This window comes from Fusarium oxysporum, chromosome 7 (genome assembly GCF_000149955.1).
Source record: "Fusarium oxysporum f. sp. lycopersici 4287 chromosome 7, whole genome shotgun sequence".
Taxonomy (NCBI): Eukaryota; Fungi; Ascomycota; class Sordariomycetes; order Hypocreales; family Nectriaceae; genus Fusarium; species Fusarium oxysporum.
The window spans coordinates 595772-621349 of NC_030992.1; the positions used below are offsets into that span (position 1 = coordinate 595772).

The 25578-nt window shown below is 49.7% G+C and overlaps 5 protein-coding genes across 9 annotated transcripts; 4 read left to right on the forward strand and 1 right to left on the reverse strand.

Annotated features, from left to right (window-relative positions):
* Positions 1-348: 348 nt before the first annotated feature.
* On the forward strand, positions 349-3113 carry FOXG_04895 (uncharacterized protein). 2 transcript variants are annotated; one of them, XM_018382937.1, is made up of 2 exons: positions 518-742; positions 796-3113. In XM_018382937.1, exons 1-2 carry the CDS (start codon positions 725-727, stop codon positions 2971-2973), a joined length of 2196 nt encoding a protein of 731 aa, XP_018239756.1. In that variant the 5' UTR covers positions 518-724; the 3' UTR covers positions 2974-3113. The 2 variants fall into 2 exon arrangements, with proteins under 2 accessions (XP_018239755.1, XP_018239756.1); XM_018382936.1 differs by having other exon boundaries at positions 349-3113.
* Positions 3114-3787: 674 nt separating this feature from the next.
* FOXG_04896 (subtilisin) lies at positions 3788-5070 on the forward strand (the record flags this gene model as incomplete). The annotated part of the gene is made up of 3 exons (XM_018382938.1): positions 3788-4075; positions 4123-4473; positions 4519-5070. The coding sequence occupies 3 exons, from the start codon at positions 3788-3790 to the stop codon at positions 5068-5070; spliced, it is 1191 nt and encodes a 396-aa protein (XP_018239757.1).
* A 1092-nt stretch (positions 5071-6162) lies between these two features.
* Positions 6163-11308, forward strand: FOXG_04897 (uncharacterized protein). Of its 2 annotated transcripts, XM_018382939.1 has the most exons (4): positions 6163-7417; positions 7471-8922; positions 8968-9621; positions 10335-11308. In XM_018382939.1, the coding sequence occupies exons 1-4, from the start codon at positions 6752-6754 to the stop codon at positions 10962-10964; spliced, it is 3402 nt and encodes a 1133-aa protein (XP_018239758.1). In that variant the 5' UTR covers positions 6163-6751; the 3' UTR covers positions 10965-11308. The 2 variants fall into 2 exon arrangements, with proteins under 2 accessions (XP_018239758.1, XP_018239759.1); XM_018382940.1 differs by having other exon boundaries at positions 8968-11308.
* A 1041-nt stretch (positions 11309-12349) lies between these two features.
* Positions 12350-19967, forward strand: FOXG_04898 (uncharacterized protein; the record flags this gene model as incomplete). Its single annotated transcript, XM_018382941.1, has 2 exons — positions 12350-14866; positions 14914-19967. The coding sequence occupies 2 exons, from the start codon at positions 12350-12352 to the stop codon at positions 19504-19506; spliced, it is 7110 nt and encodes a 2369-aa protein (XP_018239760.1). The 3' UTR covers positions 19507-19967.
* FOXG_04899 (uncharacterized protein) lies at positions 14936-24887 on the reverse strand (the record flags this gene model as incomplete). Of its 3 annotated transcripts, XM_018382942.1 has the most annotated exons (3): positions 22938-24887; positions 20535-22841; positions 14936-20482 (listed from the first exon to the last, which is right to left on the reverse strand). In XM_018382942.1, the coding sequence occupies exons 1-3, from the start codon at positions 23049-23051 to the stop codon at positions 20279-20281; spliced, it is 2625 nt and encodes an 874-aa protein (XP_018239761.1). In that variant the 5' UTR covers positions 23052-24887. The 3 variants fall into 3 exon arrangements, with proteins under 3 accessions (XP_018239761.1, XP_018239763.1, XP_018239762.1); XM_018382944.1 differs by having other exon boundaries at positions 20535-24112; XM_018382943.1 differs by having other exon boundaries at positions 20403-22841; positions 22938-23780.
* Between the last annotated feature and the right edge of the window lie 691 nt (positions 24888-25578).

Sequence of the window (25578 nt, forward strand, 5' to 3'; positions counted from 1 at the left end):
CGTAGTTTAACACAAGTCACTTCGGGATGGGAAATCAATTTATAGTGGGATCTCAAAGAGAATCTCTTATAGTTCTGTGATTTCTTATTTCTACCAAGAGCCTTCAACATCAGGACCCGATGTGCCTGACCATTTGCCAAGTCTCTCTCGAGCCCGACATGGAAGGCCCCGAATTGCTGCAAGAGAGCACCTTGTAAAAGTAACCGCGAAGGCTATCGGATGGAATCACGTGGTGATAAGAGTCCAGCACGGGCCGTCTCTCCATCCTGGTCCAGGAACCAGACCTGCCAGACTCTAAAGCATGATTGGAATAACTTAGCCATCCTATCAGATTAAAGAAATACAAGACAGAATCATTGGATAACTTGAAGTGTGTAATTAACGAAGGAAAAATGAATGGCTTTCTTATGATTGGTCTCTCAGGTGACCAAGTTTCAAGTCATCACGTGCCGATAAGATAAGGCTCTCCAACATCGTCATGCCCAAGCTTCCAGTTTATTTCTACGTCTGCCTGTCGCGTCGCAAGTATTGCTTCTCCTTGCTTCAAGTGCGCTTTCGCACGCGGAACTCACAAACGACATATAGAGAGTTATCAAGAACACTCTCAAGATGAACGGTTCATCGCGCCCTTCCTTTGACCCCTCACGCCTCACCAAAGCCGCCGCGGCCGAATATTCTTCATCAGCATCCGAATCTGAAGACGAGCACCTCGCGCCAGGTCTTGATGCCGACAACGACTTCGGTGATTTTAACCCCCGAAAGAGGCGTCGTGTCGGTGGTAATAACAAAGAGAAGGCTGCGCTGGGCATCTTTGGCTCCGATAGCGAAGACGACGGACCTGCTAGAAAATGGAAGAGGACCACCTTGAGAAATAAAGGCATGAACTTTGTGTCAACAGGCGCAGGAAGCGATAAAGAAGATGGCGATGAAGATTCCGACGATAATCGGCCGATGCTAGGAAGCGCAATGGACCAAGACGACGATGATGAGGAGGAGGAGGGCAACACTGGAGTAGGACTAGGCTTCGGGGGTGTTGCACGCGGTTTTGCACAGAACGATACCCAAAATTCAAGTCGAAGCGTAAGCGCCGAAGCAACAGCTCGACCGTCATTTCGAACCCGATTCGATGGCAAGAACCCTCTCGGTATGGGCTTTGTCCCATCGTCAGCAAACGATCCTGTCCTCAAGAACCCGCGCGACGAGGGCTCTCCGACACCACGTAATAAGCCACAACCGAGTGCCTTTGGCGCAAAGGGCAAGACAAACCCGAAGTCTTTCGGTGCCCGAATGATGGCAAAGATGGGCTACCAGGAGGGACAAGGTCTTGGTAAGGAAGGCCAGGGTCGAAACGTCATTATCGAAGCGAACCTCCGACCGCAGGGTATTGGTCTTGGTGCTGTGAAGGAGAAGTCTGAACAGGAACGGAAAGAAGAGAAGCGACAAGCCAAAATGCGAGGAGAAGAAGTTATCGATTCGGACGAGGAGGAAAAGAAGAAACGAAAGAAGGCAAAAAAGAAGTCCCTAGGAGCTGCGTTTGACAGCGCAACAAGTACACCAAGACGACAGAAACCGAAATACCTTACGGCAGAGGAGCTCAAGGCTGCGGCTCCAGGTCTTCATATCCCAGATGCATTTGCCCCTATTCTCGATATGACAGGGCCTGGAAGCAAGATGCTCACATCAACGAGTGGTATCATGACACCGACGACAGGAACTGCCACACCCGAATCAACGGAAGTGATAGAGGCGAGGAAGCTTGTCAAGAGAGCGCAAGCAGACTTGTTAGCCTTTTCTGATGAATGGAAGAGCTTGCAAGAGAGGAAGACGTGGATAGACCTCGAGCTCAAGGAAAAGGAGCAGGAGATGGACGATTTACGATCGGATTTCGAGAGATTGCAGGTCTTTTCTGAGTTGGTCAGCGGAGAGCTTGCAACAGCCGACTGGGATCAAGTTATCGGGTGCCTGAAGAAGGCCCTTGAACTCAAGGCCACGACATCAGAGATTGCCGACATCGCGGTTGCGGCTATCCATCCTTTCCTTCGAGAAGGAGACTGGGATCTCCTACAAGAGCCAACACGCTTCGCATCAGATCTCAAAGAACTAAAATCACTACTCATGCCATCGACAACGAATGGCAAATCTGTCGGCAAGTGGGATTCCTCGGCAGCAGTCAATACAGACGACATCTACCGCCGTCATCACAAATCCACAACACCATACGAAAGCATGATGTACAAGAATTGGCTACCCAAAGCACTCGCGGCTGTCCGGTCATGGGATGTCTTTGAGCCAGAGAAGATGCTCAGCGTCATGGAGGCCTGGGATGACCTCTTACCATCCTTTGTCCGCGCACAATTCATCGACAACATCGCTCGGAAGTTGGAAACAGCAGTATCAGACTGGAATCCTAAGAACAGACGTCAGCACCACAGTCTACCGCACATATGGCTATTCCCATGGCTTCAATACCTCCCCTCATACCATCTTGACCCCAAGGGAACAGGTCTTGTAGCAGACGTCAAGAGAAAGTTCAGACAACTCATCGACGTATGGGATTTCAAGGAGGGTCGCTTACCTGGTCTTACAAAATGGGAACGCATTCTTGGCGATCAATGGCGACCGCTTGTAATGTCCCACGTCCTCCCGTCAATGGGCAAATACCTCCAGCGAAACTTCTCAGTCGAGCCAGCAGATCAGGAACCGAGTCTTCCTGTGCTCAGGGGTATTCTGAAATGGACGCCCACGCTCGGCCGAAGGGTTATTGCCGAGGTGCTGATACAGCATTTGTTCCCCAAGTGGCACAAGACGCTGACGGAGTGGCTGTCGCTTGACGAGGTTGACTTGGGCGAGGTGGCGGATTGGTATGCTTGGTGGAGGGGGTTGTTGCCGGAGGATGTTATGGAGGTCAAGGGTGTGAAGGCGGAGTTTGATACGGGGCTAAAGGTCATGGCGAGGGCGGTGGTAGGGGCGTGATGAGTTGGACGGAGATACGCAGATGGAGTGTCTCGGCTGAGCGGCGATAATGTAGCGTGGGAATATAGATTTGAATAGGGGTTTATAGAAATGAATCATATGGCCATCTGGAAAGATGGGTCACGTTGTCAGTGTCTCAACCCTGATTTTCCTCAGCTTCGGTTGTTCCGTGAGTGATGTCGAGGGTCTTCTGTATAGTCCGATACACTTAAGTGAGCATCTATTACTCAAATATCTCCCTCTAAAGCTACAGCAGGACGGGCAATAGACTCTGTTTAGGTGATGACCAAGGGACTGCAACAGGCTGATCCTGCTGAGCGTTATACCTCAATTTGTCCATATACCCATCGCCGTCACCATACCCTTAGCACATATCTAGAACAAGCCCAAATAGCAATATGTCCTCGGTTTCAAGACTATGATTTGCAACTGAGGGAGGATTATGTACGAGTTCATAAGCGTGGCTGTCACAATTGCCATTCTTTCTCGAAGTTCTTCATCAGAAGACGTTTTCCCTAGTAGCAAAAAGAGATTCTGATGTGACATCTAGAAGATTGAGTTTCAGATTCTAGACGGATCTTCATTAAAATATCCATTATAAGATATTTTACTTTCTTGTCGGTTGATAGAGATTAATGTGCAAGTTGAATCAAAGACATTGAGTTGCAGAATGGTGTACAGGGTCCGGAAGACTCACAAATTCAAATCGCCAACTCCGAAGACAGAAGAACAATGTGATATCTAAACCCTATAAGAAGAAGCCCTTCTCTTTCTGTTGGAAATTATCATCCTCGCCAAACTCTTCTCGTTCAAGATGCATTACCTTAAGCTCCTCCTTGCTCTTCTGCCTGCGATCATTGCTGCTCCAACCGTAACAGACGATGATGATATTATCGAGGGCGCCTACATCGTTACCCTGAAACAGAAACTTGACGAGAAGAAAGTCGAGCAGCACATCGATTGGGTTGATGGTATCCATAACGGAAGTGTTTTCCGTCGTACTGAAGATGGTGTCAAACTGGTCTGGAATGAGACGACCTATAAGGGGTACTCTGGAGACTTTGATAAGCAGACTATCAAGGAGATTAAGAAGAGCAAAGATGTAAGCCAACTCCTCCTCTTGTGGTTCCTCGATATTGATGTTGCTAGGTCTTTGCTGTTGAGCCTGTTCGCAAGATCAATCTTTACGAGACCATCACTCAGCAGAGATCGACTTGGGGTCTCGGCTCTATCTCGCATCGCACTCCTCATTTCAACAATTACATTTATGATTCGTCTGCTGGCGCTGGGACGTATGCGTATGTTGTTGATACTGGTATCAATATCGGGCATGACGAGTTTCAGGGCCGGGCTGCTTTGGGTTACAATGCTTATCCTGGTGCTGAGTTTGTCGATGCCAATGGTCATGGGACACATTGTGCTGGTACTATTGCTGGTAAAGAGTATGGCGTAGCCAAAAGAGCAAACTTGATTGCAGTTAAGGTGTTTCACACCGGCAGTGTAAGTCTTTTGCTCCTCATTCATAGACTCTGCTGACATTCGCAGTCTCGAACTGATATCGTGCTTGATGGGTACAACTGGGCTGTGACCAACATCACCAACACCCCAGGCCGCAAAGAACAGGCTGTTATATCCATGTCCCTCGGTGGCAGTCGCTCAGACGCCTTCAACGCCGCCGTCCAAGCTGCCTACAGCGCTGGAGTCCACACCGTGGTCGCAGCAGGAAACGACAATGCCGATGCCGCCAAGTACTCACCCGCCTCGGCCCCCAACGCCACGACCATAGGAGCAATCGACGTTGACAACAAACGAGCCAGCTTCTCCAACTACGGCGAGCTTGTTGATCTATTCGCGCCGGGTGTAAATGTCAAGAGTGCTTGGTATACCAGTAACAGTGCTACTAATACCATCAGTGGTACCAGTATGGCATGTCCTCATGTTGCGGGTTTGTCGCTGTATTTGAGAGCGAAGGAGGGCTTGACGACGCCTGAGAGTGTGGCGAGAAGATTGAAGGAGTTGGCGACGAGTGGTGTTGTTCAGGATGCTGGCAGCGGGAGCCCGAATTTGTTGGCTTATAACGGAGCTCCGTCGAGTTAGAGTGAGGATGTATGGTTTGGTGTTTGAGATGGTGATAGACATAAACGATTGGGGTATCAGAGGGCATTCGTTTATTTCTTAGATACACTCGTTTAAATATTCTATGCTTTGAACATGCTTTTTTGACAATATCTTCTGACAACATTTATACGATTTGCCTCTGTATTGTTTGTTCCCTCTCATCGTCCTCACATGAGAGAATTTGCATGAAGAGATATAGGGTAAGCAAACAGCGCCGATAAACATCATCAAAAAACTAGAAGGCCATGTGATTCACTGTTTCATGCTTTGCTTGAGGTTAGTGTTCAAACTGTGTCTGGATTCTGAGCCTATTAATTGGCCGGTTTATCAAGCCACGCAGAAACAAATGAGGGTGTCGATGTCAATGGTGCGAGCACAGAAAACGTGGCAGGGCAGGGTTGGGATGATGAAAGAGGAAAAGAGGAGGTCCGTGATGAGATAGCCGGTTCCGGGGGGATCTTGTAGCTCGCAGTAATGTCACCCACTGTCCAGCAGAGAAAATGGTTGATGAACCTGTGTAACAATATGACCACATTGTATAACCCAGTGAGTGAGTTGAACTGTGACGTTGGCTGCTGTCATCATGCAGCGTAAATTACATCCAGATCCTTCTGCTCCTGTTCGCGGCGTTGCCCCCTTTTCCTGTTTTGATTCGAGGCCTGCTTCTCCACATAAGCCAGACGCATACATCGTATGGACATGGTACAGATAGAAACAACAAACAATAAACACAAGACAATAATATTATCAGATAAACAATGGTGATTCAGATAGAGTATCGTATATCAATTCGATCGCGAGCAAAAAACGCTTCTGCAAGCCCAAATGTCACCCACCATCAGCTTCATCAATTCAACCGCTGCAGCCGCCACAAACATTGCCATGGAATCAATTCCCATGTGCTGAGTGTCGCGTGCGTGTGAACCTGGTCTTATCTCGGTATGGATTTTCAGCTTAGCCTTTAGTCCTGGCCTGGCTTGTGCTGTGCTGATTATCGTTGGCGCTCTTTGCCGCTGCCGCTGCCGCTCGCTAAACCACTGGAAGCCCTTCTGTGCTCAGCGGCCACCTACTGTTTGCCCGCTTGTGATTGTGCCCGTGCCCGTGCTTCCTCAATCAACCACTTCCAGCTCCTCCATCGTGAGAGCCTGACATCACCGCAACTGACGGACGAACTGTCTGTTTGAAATACTCTTCGGAGACCACTTCGGAGGCTTTTGCTTTTTTATTTTCCAGGCCACTATTTGCCTGTGTTTTACCATATTCTTGGCAACAAGTGATGCGACGCGACAGTCGTCATCTTGCTATTGCTTTGCTTCAAGGTTCTCTACTTACCACAACCAAGGCAGATTATTGATTGATTAGGCATTCTGGGAATGTTACAATCTGATTCCTGACTACCTTATACTCCTTATCTATTATTCAGCCGTACCGCTACAAAGTTCGCTTGCTGAGGTGAGGCAAGTGAGTGCGCAACGACTGCTGAAACTCACTCTCCGCCCACCGACCTGACCCGCCTACGTCTGCCTGACTCAACTCGATTCGATTAAACCTGATTACATGATCCATTTCGACTCCTCCACAATCCAATCTTCAACCTTTCCCCTCCGCCAAACGCTGGTCCCGCGACAGCGACAGCGATAGCGAATATCGACCCTTCACCATGTTTTGGAGATTCGGCGGTTACGCCAACATCTCCACCATCGACACAATCCTCGATAAGCCAGACTTTACCCTCGAGGAGCTACTCGAAGAGACAGACTTGATCCAGGAGCTCAAGCAGCACAACTCAAAGCTCATCGAATACCTCCGAAGCGACAAGGTCCTCGATAATCTGCTCGAATATGTAGTCGCTCCAAAGCTCGAGACCGTCGAGTCTCCCGACGAGTCCACCGACCAAGAGGCCAAGGCCAAGAACCGTTTCCTCTCTCTCTCGCGACCGCGCGCATCATCCCGCGCCACCGACCCGGGCGACGATGAGGAGGAGCAGGAGAAGAAGCGCAATCGCTACGCTTTTGTAGCTTGCGAGATTCTTAGCTCCGATACTTGGTCCATCTACGAGGCCTTGGCTGAGAACAGACAATTGATTCGCGATTTTTGGAACTTCTTGTCCCGCCCTGCCCCGCTCGATCCCCTCCAGGCGAGCTACTTCACAAAAGTCAATGAGTCTCTGTTCGAGAAGAAGACTGAGGACATGATGGAATTATTGACGACTCTTCCCGATGCTGTCCCTAATTTACTCAAGCATGTTGAGTGTCCTATGGTCATGGACCTACTGCTCAAAATCATTGCCCTGGACCGTAACGAGGGTGGCCAGGGTGTGGTCGAGGTGCGAAATCTCCCCACTAATCTAATGCATCTGTGCTAACATCATGACTTTAGTGGTTGTACTCCAAGGACATCATCCCGAGCCTTCTTTCCTGCCTCAGCCCCGAGAACAACTGGGTTGTGCAAACCGCCGCAGGTGACTTCATCAAGGCGATAATCACCATCTCTGCCAATGCCTCCCAGAACGAACAACAATGCATCGGCCCTAACGAGCTCACCCGCCAGCTTGTTTCCAAGCCATGCATTGAGCAGCTTATCGGCTACATGCTTGGCGGCGGCAACCCTCTGACAGTTGGTGTTGGTATCATTATTGAAGTCATTCGAAAGAACAACTCCGACTATGATCCTGATATGGGCACCGAGGCGAGCGCTGCGCCCTCCAGCCGCGATCCCATCTACCTGGGTACCCTTCTTCGTCTGTTCGCTGAGAACGTTCCCAAGTTCATGAACCTAATCATGGACGTTCCCTCTAAGAAGGAGAAGATCGACTCGACCTTTGGCGTCAAGCTCGAGCCCCTTGGCTTTGACCGATTTAAGACATGTGAGCTCATGGCCGAGTTGTTGCACTGCAGTAACATGGGCTTGTTGAATGAGCCAGGTTCCGAGGAGCTTACGGCTCAGCGTGATATCGAGCGACAACGTCTTCGTACCGAGGGCAAGTTGGCGCCGCTCAAGGAGGAGGATCACTCCACTGACGACTTGACCATGCGAAGCGCTGCACCCGAGGAGAAGAGACGTCTTGAGGTCACTAACGCTGACGACGATGGTTTCGAGGAGGTTGAGCCTAGCAAGGAGATGAGTGAGGATACTTCTCATGAGTTTGTCAAGGCTGAAGACGACATTCCTGGCGCTTCTACAACATCGCTCAGCAAGGATGAGGATGACTTTGTCGATGAGCCGCTCAGCCCTCCTCAAACAGCCGCAAAGGGCGACGAGACACGATTCGATGAGCCGGATTTGATGGTTGCGCCTTTGTCACCCACAAAAACCAAGGCCGCTGAGCCTGCGTCTGCAGAGCCTGCTAAGGCTGATTCAACTGAGAAGTCCGAATCCAAGGAGCCCGGCAGCGAAAAGGCCGAGGAATCCAAGCCTAAGACAACGCAAGAGGATACTCCAAAGGAGGACACCTCTGATTCTTCAGCTATCCTGACTCCTGCTCCATCCGAGCCAGAATCCAAGGCTGAATCTACGGATGCCTCCGTCAAGGTGGAGGAGCAGCCTCGAGGTATCTCTCCTCAGCCGGACGATATGCCTGCACCTCTCTTCTCTGCTCCTCCTCCACCGGAATCTGGAGCTGATCGCCCACCACAAGCGGCTGAAAAGGCGGCTGGTGATGCTCAAGCTGCGACTGCTGAGGCCTCCACCACTGAGACAAAGACCGAGGAGGCCAAGGACGACAAGCCTAAGGAGGAGCAGCAGCCTACCGGACAGGCTAGCGAGGAGCCCGTCGTTGGAGATTTCCTGAAGCTTCAGTTCGTTGAACACCGTGTTGTCCCAACCATTCTTGTAAGTGAATCATGCCCTCCACTGATTGCCATCTAACATGGGCAGAACTTCTTCTTTGCATACCCCTGGAACAACTTTCTGCATAATGTTGTGTACGATATCGTTCAGCAAGTTTTCAACGGCCCCATGGACCGCAGCTACAACCCCACATTGGCCGTTTCATTGTTCGAAGCTGCCGACGTTACAAGTGCCATCATCAACGGCCAAAAGGCCAGCGACGAGTCCCAGGCCAAGACCAAGACCCGCATGGGATACATGGGACACCTCACCCTCATCGCTGAGGAGGTTGTTAAGTTCACCGAACGCCATCCCCCGGAGCTCCTCTCGGAGACTGTTCTTGACCGAGTCATGAGCCAGGAATGGATCAGCTACGTTGAGGGATCGCTCGCCGAGACACGCGAGCGAGACAATGCCATCCTTGGTGGTGTACGACCGGAGGTAGCTATGGGCAACCGGTCAATGGGCGGCAGTGGACTTGGTGGCGTTGGCCTGTCTGGCTTGAGCGGAGGCTCTGGCGGTGGTGGTTCCAGTGCACTTGCGGAAGCTGGCCTTAACGGGGGAATAGAGCTCAGCCAGGACAGCGGAAATGGCATCGGCCCTTTCACTATCAGTGGAGCCACATTAATGTCTGGCTTTGGCAGCAGCAGCGACGAGGAGGACGAAGATGGGGACGAAAACGAGGAGGATGTCAATTCCGAGGTGAGTGGTGTTTCCGCTGAAGCTGAAGACGATGGTTCGGATCACGGCATCCCTGGATACCCTGGCATAGCAGAAACACTTGAGGATGTGATCATGCGGTCTCCTGAGACTTTTGCATCACAATTCCCTGACTTGGATTATCGGGAGGACGTCACAAGGGGGTCTCCTATGGACTTGGACGAAACTGTAGCACACCATCAGCGCTCATCTCAAGATGAAGAGCAACAGCATGCTGAGCAGGTTGAGGATGTCTCGAAACCAGAAGGCAACCCTTAGGAGGGCGCATCTTACTGGGGAACACTTGATCGTCCACGCACAAGACGAGAGACACGAGTCAGGCGGCGCCCTGAGATGCTGCAACTTGACGACCTTGAGAATTTCGAGGACGTCGAGGTTGAAGAGCTCATGAGGCTGCTGACGACAACGAGGTTTTGAGACATTTATACCAGGCGTTGTGGGATAGAATGGGCGGATGGATGGCTGGGGGTATTATCATGTAAGGTCTGGATTGACCTAGTTTGGGATCTGTATAGAATAATGATTGGCAACGGAGACAAGAGTTAGGAGTACACGCTGCTACGAAGGAACGAAATGGAAAGGGGGGTCAGGCTTCGATGCCAGTGTTTTCAGGACGCCTACCCTCTGACTCATCTCCTAGTGTCAACTGATCATTTCACACTCATGAGCGCCTCGTACTGACGAGACATTTCTAGTTCCGAGCTTATACGGACCCCTTGAACTCAGGATCAATGGAACCTCCATCGATTCCCCCACCACCTCCACCTCCCCCGCCGCTGAACATCCCTCCTTCTAGGGCGAGACTTCAACTGGCGGCTCGATTGGCGATGCATCAGAAGAACAACCAGGCACAATCATCTGGAAATTTAAGTAACGATGATGACGACGATGACGAGAACCCTACAGATCCGTTTGCCGATACAGAAGAGGACTTTGACGATGATGATCAGACGCAAGGTGATGAAAGGGGCGCATGGTGGAGAGACGTGGTGAGGGATCGTGGAGGAAAGCCAGATGGGAATGAATCAGACGACGAGCGTGATGACGACGATGACGATGAGTTTGGAGACTTCGCCATGCCGGAAGACGACGCTCAAAACGTTATAAGACCTCAACCTGTAAATCCTGCAAAGGAAGGCTCGGCTTCGACGAGGGGATTGAGTGGACTATGGCCGTTTGGACTGTCAAAGGCGGAGAAGGAAAAGGAGGGGAGTAGACAGGCTGCTGAGGAGGGGAAGGATGATGAAGTCAAGGCTGTGGAAGTTAAGGAGGCCAAGAGAAGAACGAGTATTGAGGATCCTGACGATGACGAGGTTGTGGTTTAGATACCTGAGATGGGGGGATTAATGGTGTACGATATGAATATAGGAATTGCTATGGGTTTATGTGTATGTAGACTTGCATCAAGACAGTTGTTTCAATTACGTGGTGTGCCTTGTATGGAGGTAAGTAGTGTTTGGGTGTTGTGGAGGGATGAGATGCTCCATCTGATGTGCTACTCCTTTGCAGAGGGTTGGCTTTCCAGGAATGTAAACATCTTTCTCCCAGCGCTCAGTGTTATCACAGTCTCTTGATCTAGCCCCCAGCAAGATTAATAATACACAGAACGTTGATGTCAGGAGGATTGGATCCCCTGAATCATAGCTGAACTCTCAAGCGCTTAGACATGACCGGTCCGTGTCCAACGGAGTCTTGAAGCGTGAGCACTAAAACGGCCCCAGCTCATCTCGCTTATAGCCTTATCTCGCTTGTAACCGAGGACTCCCGTCTCGGAAACACGGGAAGTCCTTGTTTGAAAGGGGAATGATACTCCGTATTTGACAATTATTCTGGTCTTTGATCTTGGGCATGGGGATGAGGGTTTAATAGTTTGTTTTATGTTTAGAGCGGGAGAGAAGACGGGATGGAAGGGCAGGGTGTTTAGGGAAAGTTTAAAATGGAAAGTAAGTGTTTTAATCTCGGTAAGTTCGCCCTGCAGATCTGGACCAAAGTTCTCTTTTTCCTTTTCGCTAAGGCAAGGAGTAAGGATCTGATAATAATAGGTGTAAGATGTCGGTTAACTTAGATGTATCAGGTCAGAGTGTAAGACTTGCAGATGCGAGGGGGCCAAGTATGTACCGCGGTTGGTAGAATGCAAAAGGGGAAAACTTGTGATGATGGATTTTGGGGGGTTGATCCTTCAATACGATGTGCTATGACGAACTCTAACAAAGTTTCGAGTTTGGATCCGAGGGTATCAGCCGTGTTAATGGAAGAGTGACATCGTCGCGAAGATCAAGACCATCAGTATTTTAATCTGTCAGCTTGAAACAGCTCAATTCACTTCTCCAACCTTACCACTATATGTTGGTGTTCAATCTCGATGATTGTCAAAGCCAAGTAAATAGGAGCAGACGCGCATTGCGGCACGTCATGGTGTGGTGATGGAGTACTGATCGCGGTCTCAATTCGTTGTGACCTCGAGTTACGGGTACCTGGGCCCTGCTGCTTGAGCTGGGCGGGTCTGGGGTAGTTTGTACAACTGGCAGTTTTGGGGGCTGTGAGTTGGAGCACAGGATTCAAGATTTGGGATGTTTGAGGATGGAGGGCATGTCATAGAAGAATGGGCTTAAAACAAGAAGAGAAATGGCAGAATAACTCAAGGATCGCATCTTCAATTACCGATGCTCTTTTGAGCAGATCTTGTTGATAGCATCATCGGTTCAATCCAATGTCTCCCCAAAGACCAAGCCTACCAGGGCTCATCACCGACTTCTCCCACGACTCACCAGACCAACTCATAGAAGCGATAGCCTCAACACTCTCAATATCGCTCAACGACATTCTTCTCTTTGATTCTTTCACCGAACTAGGCGGCGATGAAGAAGCAGCGGAACTCGTCCGTCAAACATGTCAAAGCAAAGGCTTCGATATTAAAAGCGACGACATAATGGCGTGTCAGACGCTAGCCGAGCTTCAGACAAGATGTACGCCAAAGTCTAGGTCTGACTCGGTAGAGTCTTATTCTTCGTCTTCCAGCGGAAGTGTTAGGGGGGTTAGTGGTAGGGCTGCAGGGGGAACCTCAGCGGTGGACCCTAATTTGGAGAGCTTACTTCAGTCATTTCCCAGCGTCAGCAGCGTGTGCATGGTCTGGCCCAGAGCAGGCCCATTCGACGGCCAACTCGTTGCTCTTATTAAGATCGACCCTAGCCTCCAGCTCCAGAGCAGTAGCAGTAAATCTCTACCTATCGACTCTGTTAGGGACGAGATTTCTTCACTTCGCATGGCCGTGCAGCAGCCCCAGATATGGATTCCCACCGACTTTGACTTTGACGATAATAAACGTGGCGCGCAAACATGGGTGCAGAACATGGACGAGATTACCTACAAGGAGGTCATGAAGCTTCAGATTCCTACGCGACGGCGGGTGGTGAAGAGACAAATGCCCAGGGTGGGGAGTGAGGATTTGGAGGTGTTTCCGATGAGTTCGATGCAGCAGCTTTACCTGGCTGCTGTTGAGAATGAGAGTGAGAGTGAGAGGTGGACGAAAGGGCTCATGGTTAGGGTTAAAGGCGGTGCGGAACCGGCTGATGTCGACGCCGCGATTGAAGCCATCATCGCTAGGCATGATATGCTCAGAGCACGATTCGTTAAGGGCGATGAGTGGATGCAGTGTGTTACTCCCAAAGGCACGAATTCCTACACCCTTTCGCATCATGTTGATGTTGGTGAGGATGAGATACTCACGCTCATCAACGAAACCGAAGATACGATTGATCCATTCGATGGACCGGTTTTTGCGGCAATGTATATTCACAACCAGGACAAGCAGATGCTATACCTCGCGGCGCACCAACTCATTCTCGATTCACTATCCTGGAGGATCATTCTCAACGATTTGGAAGAGTTGCTCCAAAAAGGCACGCTTTTGTCGGAGGGCAGTGTGTCGTTTGAGCGGTGGATTGAGTATCAGGGCCATGAGATGGAGCAGAGGTTGTTTGAGCCGACACTTCCGTTTGATGTCTTCTCGGCGAATCTGGAGTATTGGGATCTGGGTCCGGATGCGAATACCTACGGAAACTCAGACCGGTTGTCTTTTCAACTCACTGCGGAACAAGCGTACTCTCTGGAGCGATCATCGGCGCAGGTCTTGAGAACAGATTCGGCAGATGTTATACTCGCTGCACTCCTCCTTTCGTTCTGCCAGGTCTTTCCTGATAGACTTTTACCGACGTTATGGAAGCAGGAAAATGGGCGGGATGCTTCAGAGGGAGATTTTAACATTTTGGAAACGGTCGGATGGTTCGCTTCACTATGTCCAATCGGTGTGTCTGTTGATCCAGAGACAGATTTGATTGAAGTCATCACTTTGATCAAGGATACAAGAAGGAGCATACCAAGATCAGGTGTTCCGTTCTTCAATTCCGAGTTTTCATCATCTCAAGGCGCAGCGATGAACACACCCCTCGAAATCATCTTCAACACTGTCGATACTGCGAAACAGCTTCAACGAAAGAACGGATTGTTGGAACCTATCGCCCTACCTGGCCAATCTCATTTCAAGTCTACCACTGGATCCGATATTGGAAGGATCGCTCTTTTCGAAGTCTCAGCGATGATGGATAACGCTGGAGGTCAGATTGATGTGATGTACAGCAAGGCCTGCAAATTCCAGGACAAGATCCAGACATGGATTCAAGTCTTTGAGTATCAACTTCTCGAAGCTATTACGAAACTCGAATCTCACGAACCACGACTCACACTCTCCGACATTCCTTTAATCCAATCATCATATCAAGCTCTTGAGCGACTCACATCAGATCGAAGGATTAACGTCAAGGACATTGAGACGATACAGCCCATCACACCAGCCCAGCAAGAACTCCTCATCGCACAATCTCAAAACAGCGAATCCTTCCACGTCCATGTATCTCACGAACTCGCCGGCTTGAACCACATTATCGATGTTACGAGGTTATGTGAAGCGTGGGAGGTCATTGTTGCAAACACACCTGCTCTACGGAGTATTTTCATCGATGCTGTTTCAAGAGAGGGTTTGTTTGATCAAGTTGTGCTGAAGAAAATCTCACCGAATATTCTATTCATTGAGACGATGGACCCGAGAGAAGCGATCGGCACGTTGCCGGGGTTGAATATGGGGTTTGGAGAGCCGAGACATAGACTTTCGGTGTGCTATAATCCTGAGGGGATGATGGTGAGGCTTGATGCTAGCCAGGCACTCTGCGATGTAAGCCCCCATTCACATACTGTCAAGTAAGGTGTTAACTGTGATAGTTGCCGAGTCTTCATCTCTTGATAGCGGAACTAAGCCGTGTCTACTCCGGTCAAGATCCCCAGGACAATTCATCGCTTCATAACACATATCTCCACCAGATAACCTCCATCGACACAGCTTATAGTCTTGAAGTTTGGAAAACGAGCCTTTCCTACGCAACACCATGTATCTTCCCGCCCCTCTCGACCACTTCAAAGGATACGTTCCACACCGTTCCCTTTGATCTCGACATTCCGACCATGCAAATGCGCATGTTCTGCCAACAGAACCAAGTCCACGCCCAAGCTGTTTTCCAACTTGCTTGGGCTCTCGTCTTACGTGCCTTTGTAGGCATGGACGCTGCTACGTTTGGGTATCAATTCTCCGCGCGCGATGAACAACTCCTCTGTGGGATTGAAGAACTGGTCGGGAGTTTTGCAACCATTCTACCGTGTTATATCGAACTGCCGCCTTCCGCTTCCCTGGGACAGTGTCTTGCTATCGCGGGAGAAGGGTATGCCAATGCGAGGAAGCATGATAATCTCACCATGTCTGAAGTTCAGCATGCGTTGGGGCTCAAGGATAAGAGGCTGTTTAACACTTGCCTTTACTTTCATGAGGAGAATAATCTCGTCGGGGGCGATGAGTTGATAACCACGCCTTTGACATATGGGCGCAAGACGGATTGTGATGTGTCCCTTACGCTTATGTTCATCAACGATCGTTTGCACGTCAACTTCACATCCCGACATCTCTCAACTTCTCAAATTCAGAGTGTTATGAATAGTTTTCACTCAGCCTTAACGCAAATCCTCACGACACCCCAAAGGCTCATCGTGGAGACAGATCTTCTTACAGATAGGGACTACGCCCAACTCGTCGTTCAAGACTGGGCCACCCAATCTCAAAAAATCTCATCCTGTCTCCACGATGTTATTCTTCAGCATAGTCTTCTTCGTCCAGACGCAGAAGCTGTCTGTTCCTGGGACGGCGACATAACATACGCCCAACTCTCAACGCTCGTTTCACGCCTGAAAACATACCTCGTCAATCTCGGCGTTGGACCAGGAACTATAGTCCCCGTCGTTCTCGAAAAGAACCATTGGGCGCCCGTTATAATCCTCGCTGTTCTTTCAGCCGGTGCCAGTTTCGCAGCGTTGGATTCGCAGGATGCTAGTACGGTGAAATCTACTATTGATTACCTCAATCCTCATATCGTTCTGGCGACTGAGACGGCTTGGAAGGATTTGAGTTCGTTGGCGATCAATCTTGTCATTGTTAATGATACATTCTTCGCAATGCTGACGCCGTATCTTTCGACGATGGGACAAGAGGCAAGTCCTGACCACGCAGCGTGTGTATTTGTCGCGCCTAAGAAATCAAGGAGTATTTTCTTCACGCATGCTTCGCTACTCTCTGCATTCTTCGCCCAAGGACCAGCGTTGAAACTCAACAGCGAAAGCCGCGTTCTTCAACTCTCAGCCTTCAACGTCGATATCTCCCTGGTGGAAATTCTTGGAACTTTAGTTCACGGTGGTTGTGTCTGCATTCCCTCAGCACACGAACGAAGTAACGATATTGCGAGTGCCATGGCCCGAATGGATGTGACGTGGTCGTACATGACAAGTCTTATCGCGAGGAGCATCCATCCAGATTCAGTACCGAGTTTACGAACGCTGTGTTTTCGAACGAGAAAACTGGATCCCGATACATACATGCCGTGGATGGAAGATCATGATATTCTCCTTGCGTATGGCGCACCGGATATTTGTCCCCTCGGCATTTCAGTCACGGAAGTTGAGAAGGATAACAGTTTGGACGTCATTACGCCACCGGTCACGGGTCGTTTTTGGGTTCTTAATCCTGATAATCCTAAGAAGCTCATGCCTGTCGGTGCAATTGGTGAATTGGCCATCGACAGTCCTCTCGTTACGCCTCATCGCTTTGCACTGGACAGGCCTCTCGTTGCACCAGATTTGGAGGGTGAGCGACAGAGACCTCGATATCTCAAGACAGGACATCGTGTGCGCTATCTCGACGACGGAAACGTCCAGTTCATTTCTAGCGTTCGCGACGAGGTTAGAGTCGGAGGTCTAATGGTCGACGTCGCGCAAGTTGAACAACTCATGCGTCGTTGTCTAGGCCAAGGTATCGATGTAGTCGTTGACTCCGTCACCATGCGCGACACAGGTCCTTTGCTAGCTGCGTTTCTTCAACTCGGTCACGCTATGCAACCTAATGAGAATCTTCACACTCTCACCCCTGAGACTCGAGAACGGACGTATATCGCTAAGAAGATGTTTGAAGCATCCCTCGAGAATCCTTCGTCCAACACAACCCGTCTTCCACGGCACTCTATCCCTGCAGTGTTCATTCCCGTTAGAGCATTTCCAATGTCAACGTCTCTAAAAGTCAACCGGCGAAAACTCCAACGCAGTGTCGCTAACCTCTCGACTCACGATGTCCTGCTTATGTCGCACGTTCCTAATCCAGGAGAAATTCAACGTGTAACCCTCTCGCAAAAACCCCTGCCCTTGACAGGCCCTGAGGAAATGATGCGTGAAATGTGGGCAAATACTCTTGGTATTTCAGTCTCTACTGTGAAAGGCTCAAGTACTTTCTCATCAGTCGGTGGGAATAAGTACCTCGCTGCTCACCTCGTCATCGCAGCTCGCAAATGTGGTGTTTACATCTCACTATCTGATCTGTTGGGTGAACGGTCACTTACCGAGATATGTCGCTCTGCCGAGTCTTCTACGAGGAAAGTCTCAGCTCGAAAACAGGTCGCGAGGAAGATTGACACGAAATTCGTCAAGGAGGTCATCGCGCCGCAGCTTGGAGTTTCTTCACCTGATGTTCTTGACTTCACTGAAGCGTCCTCCCAACAAGTCCGCGCTCTTGAACTAGGAATGTTTCCAAACCGAGCTGATATAATCTGTCTCGCGCTTCGTTTCAACGGTCCCATTGATGCATCGCGTCTCGAAACAGCTTGTAAAGGACTGAGCGACATGCATGCTATTCTCAACGTAGCGTTTATTTCGCACCTTCACACGGTTTATCAAGTCCACTGCGCTTCTTTCAAGCCGCCATTCTCAACCATTTCTTGCAGTACAAGCTCTCTTGAAGAAGTCACGCAGAATCTCATCAAGGAGCATCAATCTCTACCTTTTGACCCAACGACACCTGTTACGAACTTTACATACTTAAATGCAGAACAACAAGGATGCTTGGTTATTCGTCTAAGTACATCTCAAATCGATGATGTCGCCGCTCATTTACTCGTTCACGAACTCACAGCTCTCTACGAAGGAGACGATACGACTGACGTACCGAGATCTTCGTATCTTGACTACACGCGCGCTTCACGAGTAACGCGTGCTCAAGGTCTAGAATACTGGAATGTTCAACTTGAGAATGCAAAGATGACAAAAATCATCGCTCATACACGCCCTGCTGCTCCAGCGTCTCTGTCTGAGATTCGAACGGTAAACCATACAACTTCTCTAGGCCATCTATCCTCCTACGGCATGACTCCTGATGCAGCGCTAAAAGCATCATGGGCCATCGTCCTCTCAACACTCTCATCCTCCCACGACGTTCTCTTCGGCGAAGTCATCCACACTTCAACCCCGGATATCGTCGGTCCCATGACAAACATCCTCCCTGTACGAGTCCAATTCCCTTCCAGTCACAGCACACCCCTCGATCTCATGAACTGCATCCAACTCCAGCGCCAATCCCACTCTCGCTTCGAAACATTCGGGTTTCAAGAACTCATCAACAAATGCACAAACTGGCGCGCCTGTACACGCTTCAGCACCGTCGTTCAGCATCACATCCCTGGACCGCACGATGGATCGTCGACGATGAATATCGACGGTGCGACGTTTACGTACAAGATGGTAGAAGCGTGGACGAGGGACTTTCCAGATCTTTTTGTAAGGTCGAGCATTGAGGCGAATGATCGTGTTGTTCTGGAGATCAAGTACTCTGAGGAACGACTTACTGCTGCGTTTGTGCAGAGTTGTTTGAGTTTGCTTGTTGCGGCGTGGGAGACTATTACGCATCCTGAGACGATTCATCAACCGATGGTTCACTCGTCAGATGAGATTTCGAGATCACAGAGGCAGATCCCTTTACCTGCGAAACAACCCCCTCAAGGACCGCCCGTTGAATCGCTTGATGCGGCTCAACGCAAGGATCTTCAAGTTTCTATCGTCAAGGCCTGGGATAAGGTCATAAAACCTTCTTCCACAAGCATCCCAAAAGATAAAATCCCCACGACACCATTCTACGCTATCTCTGGCTGCATTCTTCCCGCACACACTCTCACAGCTGAACTCAACAACGTCCTCCCCGTTAGCATCACATTGGAAGACGTCCTCGCCCATCCCAAGCATGCACTCTCAACTCGAGCTCCTAACACGTCTTCTCCCCCCCAAGTCAGACTCTGGATCTTTACTCCGCCCAAAGTCAAGGTCCGGTCCCGAGCGCTCAACGACAACAGCACTTCGCAACGGGCTACGAAATCTCAAGAACAGAAACAGCATGCTAAGTCTGAAAAGCAGCTGGATCAAAAACAAGCGTCCCTCAACAGCACACTCGGACGATGAGCCTGTCCCCGTTATCCCAGAGACAGTACCAGAAGCGCCGGTTCAAGAAGTCCTCTCGCCCATCCCAACGATTGTAATTCCGGAGATTGGGTCTTCAGATACACCCGTTAGTTCAAGCGGGCCAATGTATGAACTCGACGGCGGTCCCGTTCTCGGCGATAGACGAAGTAGCGGAGGATCATCGTGGAGAACAGTTGAAGAGGGAAGTTTGATGAGTCCTGTCAGCCCAGTGAGTCCAGGACGGAGGGTGTCGACATGGGGCAGTATGTTTGAACTGCCCATGAGAGGACTGTCACCATTTGGAAACAGGTCACCGAGATGATACACTCATTGTTGATTTCTTTTGTGGCGCTATGCCTGTTGAGGCTGATGGATAATGATGATAATGTCTTGTTTCTTAGTTTTGGTAATATGTAGATAATGAAGGATACCCATTGAACCAACTCCAGCTCGCTTGTGAACATCCATGGCTGTACGAGTAAATGAGCTCAAACTGCAGACTTTGAACGAACTGATTCAGCTAACACCATGCTAATCCCCAGCTTTACTATATCACATACCAAACACCAAAACGTGCAAACAAATTGTCCTCGACTACAACCTCTTGGTTTTTTATACAATATCTGTCCCAACAGACAATCTCTATGTCAATGCAACCGGGGTATATAAATCTTCCAAGTAATTCAAAAATGTCCCAATACAAAAAAACGCACGCTCAAATCCCATATACATTGCGCCAAATCATCTCATCGTGATGCCCCAGTCGAGGCGGCTAGTGGAATTCACCCACCCGAGGCCCGAAGTAATCCGTGCCCTCAAGAGGTTGAAGAGGACAGGCGTCGTCCTCGCATCCCACGTAGCCAACTGTGTTGCCCCACCAGTTGAACTCGGTGCCTTCAAGCTGGAGGGAGAAGAAGATGATGATGCCTGCAATGGCGATACCGCAGGACCAGGCTGCAGAGAGCACGAAGTTGTACTGCAACTGTTAGTATTGTTTCGTGAGTTTGGAGAATTTTGAGGCAACTTACTTTAGACCACAAGCCGAGGTAGCGCGACTTGAGATAAATCCAGGAAAAGTACGCAATGGGTACCGAGGGCCAGACATACGACATGTTGTAAGGTGCCCAAACGATACCTCCATACATGATGGCCACAGGGTGAATCTGTCTTGTCCAGGTCCAGTTGGGGAACCTCTTGTTGATAGCCCAAACAGCCAGAACAACCACAACACCCAGAGGGAAACCGATCAAGACCTCAGTGTAGAGACCGTTCTTTCCAAAGATCTTGCTAGGTCCAACAGTACCCCAAAGAACTGAAGCAGTAAAGAAAGTGTTGACACTGGGGCAGGTCATCTTCCACCGGGCATCCTCAGTGCAGACTCCCTCGATCTGGGTCATCTGGAAGTTGAGAACACCAACGCAAACAAAGGTGCTGATAAAAGTAGCGATGATCTGAGCGAAGAAGGTGTGTCGAGGAGGAATCTTGACGTAGTGAGCAAGCTTGAGATCGTTGGAGAACATGACAGCATGGGCGCAGGTGACGTAGCCAAAAGACTTGAAGTAGTTCATGGCCAGAGCATTGCCTTCAACGAAGGAACCTCCAATAAACTCAGCGAGAACTGTCAGAGTGACCTCAATACCAGTCATGGCCTTGATGATACCGACGGGAATGACAAACACAAGGCAAAGTGCAAGACCGTAGAAAATGACACCAGGTGAAGTGTGGGTGTCCCAGCCAGCAATACCAGAAATACCAAATGCAATAGCGCAAACAAGGCAAACCATGTACCACCACTCAGGAACTTCACGGTAGGCCTTCATGAGACGAGTGTGAACATCGAGGTCGTGAACCTCCTCCGCGCGCTTCGACTTCCTCCTCATGCTGTTGAAAAGACCCTTGAAGCCAGTAACAATTTCGCGTCGATGGAACAGAAGAGCATAGGTAAGGGTCGAAGTGTAGATGCCGAAGAAGAAAATGTAGATAACAACGTTTCCAGCGCCCAGGAAGGGGGGAGAGTAATCGGCGTATTTCTCGGCATCGAAGAGTCCTCGGTCGTTGATAGCTCGAGTGACGTTGTACAGCTCGCCCCAGCGATCGTAGACACGGTTGGTGTTGATGGGAAGGTATCCAGTGTTGTAGATGTTGGAGTACCAGAGGCCGAGAACCACCCACATGGAAATGAAAGCACCAACAAATCGGTTGAAAGTACTGAAGAAAGGGACCATAAGAGGGTCAGCAGAATCCCAGAGGAGAACGTTCCAATCCCATGTTGGGAACGGGTTGATGCCAAGACCGTTGTTGAAACCGGTGATGGTGTTGAGGTCACGGTTATAGGGATCAATCCAGGACATCCAGCTGAAGTTGGAGAGCGAGGTCCAGATATAGTTAGGGAACCAGAACCAGACAAACATAGCACCGAACATGACATAAAAGAACTTGATACGAGAAACGCGCCAGATCTTGGCAAAGGGACCCTGTACCGGGGAGTTGTTGTCAGTATGAAAAGCCGAGTTGAGCGCAATAGTAACCAAAGACGCAGGCCAAACGCAGTACGAGGGATAAACGAGGAAGCGACGGCAGACACCCGCCATTCCATAGCCGATGAAGTTGGTGCTCAGAGCGATCAAAATCTGGTAGGCAAAGTGGGAGGCATATGGCTGGTTGAAGTACTGGGGCAGATACTGGACCCAGATGATCAAGTTCGTATAGGGAGTGTTATACGCAACGTTGGCCATGATGGTGATAAGCATATGCTCCTTCTTGGAAAAGGGACCTGGGTTGAGGGAATGGCGCACACCGAAGAGAGTGATGCCATAGTCAGGAAGCCACCTTTCGAAACCTTTGCCAATTGGATATGAGAGCAGCTGAGCGACATTGGCCATGATGCGAATGGCAGGTTGGCGAATATCGAAAAGCTGATTGGTGAAAGCAAGAAGCATTGAAAAGACGAGACCGATTGTCCAACTTCGAATGGTTGATGAAGGGATGGAAGTATCATCCTTGTTCTCGACGACGGCACGAACTTCGGCGTAGGGGCTGTTATTTGTGATGAGAGCAGCCTCGAGCTTCATCTCCTGCACCAGACTCTCGTGCTTCTCGGGGTTCGTAAAGAGTTCATCGTTCTCGAGAAATGCCTTGATCTTTTGGATAACTACGAGTGGAAAGTTGGGATCCTTCTCGTGGATGCGATAAACGCGAGCCATTATGTGGCGCACATCTTCTAGTGTGTACTTTGAGGCCAGTTCGCGAGCCTCGAGAAGGTCATCCTCGGTGACGTGAAGGTCCTGCTCGGTGGTTTGGAAGTCGGGCATGTCATCCTGATCGTAGGAGAAAGACTGTTGAGGTCCTATGTGTCAGTCTAATTGATCCGCAGTAGGTTCGGGTCCAAACGAAGCAAGCAGCGCAAAGCAAGGCAATGTAACTAGACTCACCTCGTCAAACTCGGATGATGAATCGCTGGCGACATTGTGCTGAGCCGGAGGCAATGGGTCAAGAGGGATCTCTTGAGCCACTCCTGTGGAAACCCTCTTTTCGTTGTCGGCCATGGCCAAAGGCCTCCTTTAGGCAATGGATCTTGAATTCCACCAATCTCAATGGCCGTACCAAAGTCCCTCGACCTGGGATCGCTCTTTATGCGTCTTTAGTCGATTGCGCGAACGGAAGAATTGACGGAGGCGATGATGATGGTCAAGCGACAAACGTTGATGCGGTAATTCGAATCGTGACAAGGAATTCGAAGTGTTCGTGATGGTGCTATTGAGGCGATTGTGGTGGTCGACAAGAACGAAAGAGTGACGAGATGGCGCGACAGAACAAGGCTCGCGGATGAACGAGAATGGGGGGAGTCGGTATTGAATAAGTTTACCACGAGTGAAGTGAGTGGTAAAAAGCAGGTATTCTAGCGTAGTCAAGGCGAGGCACGTTGCGTGGGTGGTCGGATCGAGAGTCGAGTCAAGTCTAGACGAGTGGAACAAGGTACGCGTGGCGCTACCGTCGGTAGATAACTCTCAGCTGGCAGGTATCGCGAAAGGAAGGGAAATGAATACCCAGCAGAGAAAAAGGCGAAGCGAAGCCCAGGATGAGGAGAAGAGCCTGTGAAGGGTACGAAAGAGGTGACGAAGAAAAGAGGAGGAGAAGATCGGAGTCCGGCAAAGAGCCAAGTCAAGCGTGAGGGAGGGTGAGCGAAATGGAAATGACGGGATGGACGAGATTCGCAAAGCAATTGGACTAGAAGCAGAAGCAAGGGCCCTGAAGTGAAAGAGAGTTACAGTGAGAACAGACGGGGAGCGTTAGGGGAGTGGCGGGACCTGGACAGACGCAAGACAGGGCAGGTCAGGATTTTCGGTGGGGAATCGTGAGAGGAGAGATGCAGTCTGATTGGTCTGGAGAGACACGAGCCGGGGGGCTTGGGCTAGCAAAGAACCCCCAAAAAAAGGCTCGGGCTCGGAACTAGGGAGCCGTAGTCCAAAAGCAAGCAACCCAACGGCAAAGACGGCAGAAGATACTTGCCGGGTATCACTCTGTGACTGAGAGATATAGGTACCTACCTTGAGCCGATTCATCAAGCACTCAGCACCTCAGGCAGGGCAATGTCTCTGGTCTCTCTACCATACCTATAGCATTGTCTCTCTGGGTACTGTCCACTGTGTCCATTATATTCCTTGATCTTGAAAGACAAGACAAGACAAGACAAGACAGACTTGGCAATGGCTGCGAATGAGGCGGGAGGAATCAGTCACTACCCCTTGGCTCCTGGTTGGTCCCCTTCTCCATGTCTTGGCGCTATCGTCAAAGTGGAACAGCCACCACCAGCACCACCTGCAAACTACACGGCCACTCCGTTGATGATGGCTGAATAGGATCAATCTCAGGTAATACATTATCTCAGATATTCAGATATTCAATTGATGATATCTCGTCTTCATCAACATTTATCTCTGGACGTGTTTGTTGTTGTGTCGTGGTTGAGTGACATCTCAGGTACGTACCTCCTCGGAACTGACGGCACGGCTACCGGCCTGTTTCGTCTCGGCGCTGTCCTGTCACTTCTCCAGCTCTCACAGTGATTGTCGCTCGCTGTCCCTCTCACGCCGATTACCCGGCATCAAGCCACCCAAGGAAATCTACAGTTTCCTTTCCACTTGTAACATCAACGAAACATGCCCCTTGCTCCTCATTGGTCTCTTCGCATTGATTCATCAACAACTTCAAAAGAACACGGGTCTCGGCACGACTTTTAATTGTTTGCTCAGAACTGTCGTGATTGTGTGGGGTAGGATTCAATGTGAGGTACGAGCTGCATCGTATGTACGTACGCCCATGGATGGATGGTACTGTACCACAACGGCACACCAAGGCAAGGCCATGCCGACTGACATGACAGTATTCTTGGCGATAGTCATCCAAGACCTGGTTGTAGATCTTTTAGTGTGTCGACAGATCAGCATTGAGCTGACTCATGTGGTATAGGGTGGGTAGCTTTGTCCGACTTCACATCACTCAACCACTCGTACACTTGACACCATCAATTACGCGAAGGGTCAGAAGACTAATAATAAGCTTGTGTCAAGGTATTTTTATTTGATCTCAGAGAATTCTTATTTTAATGGAGCATACTGTGCAGTGCCGTAGACACTGAGATAAATAGTGTCTGGCTCCATCATACTGCATGCACCACTCATGATTTGATGCTTCGTAATATAAAACAGTTCCGCGTTGATGGAAGAGAGCTTTTCTTAAATCAGATAACAAATGCGATCTGATCTGAAATTCTACAAGTAAAGTCGCATTCATCCATGAGTCCTCAGATAGTACAGTTATGGTATCAGCCAACGTGATGTGAGTAAACTCTCTGATGGAGGTCCCGCGTATGGCACCAGAAGACAATGAACATGTCGAAGAAGGTGGCTGCGTTCCGTTCCAGAGAGAAACTCGAATCTTGGGTAGTTCAGAATATCTGGTCTAGAATAGTTTATGTGCATGTTGGTTGACTCTAATCGTTGGTCTATAGTCAGAGGTGATACCAAAGCAAGGAGATTAATTATTAGTCTATCAGTCTATATTCCCACATGC

What these genes read in the sequence shown, in the direction of transcription:
- FOXG_04897 (XM_018382939.1), top strand. Translation starts at nt 6,752, where the DNA reads ATGTTTTGGAGATTCGGCGGTTACGCCAACATCTCCACCATCGACACA. An exon ending in GTGGCCAGGGTGTGGTCGAG is followed by an intron (nt 7,418 to 7,470) that starts GTGCGAAATCTC and finishes TCATGACTTTAG; the next exon opens with TGGTTGTACTCCAAGGACAT. An exon ending in GTGTTGTCCCAACCATTCTT is followed by an intron (nt 8,923 to 8,967) that starts GTAAGTGAATCA and finishes TAACATGGGCAG; the next exon opens with AACTTCTTCTTTGCATACCC.
- FOXG_04895 (XM_018382936.1), top strand. Translation starts at nt 610, where the DNA reads ATGAACGGTTCATCGCGCCCTTCCTTTGACCCCTCACGCCTCACCAAA.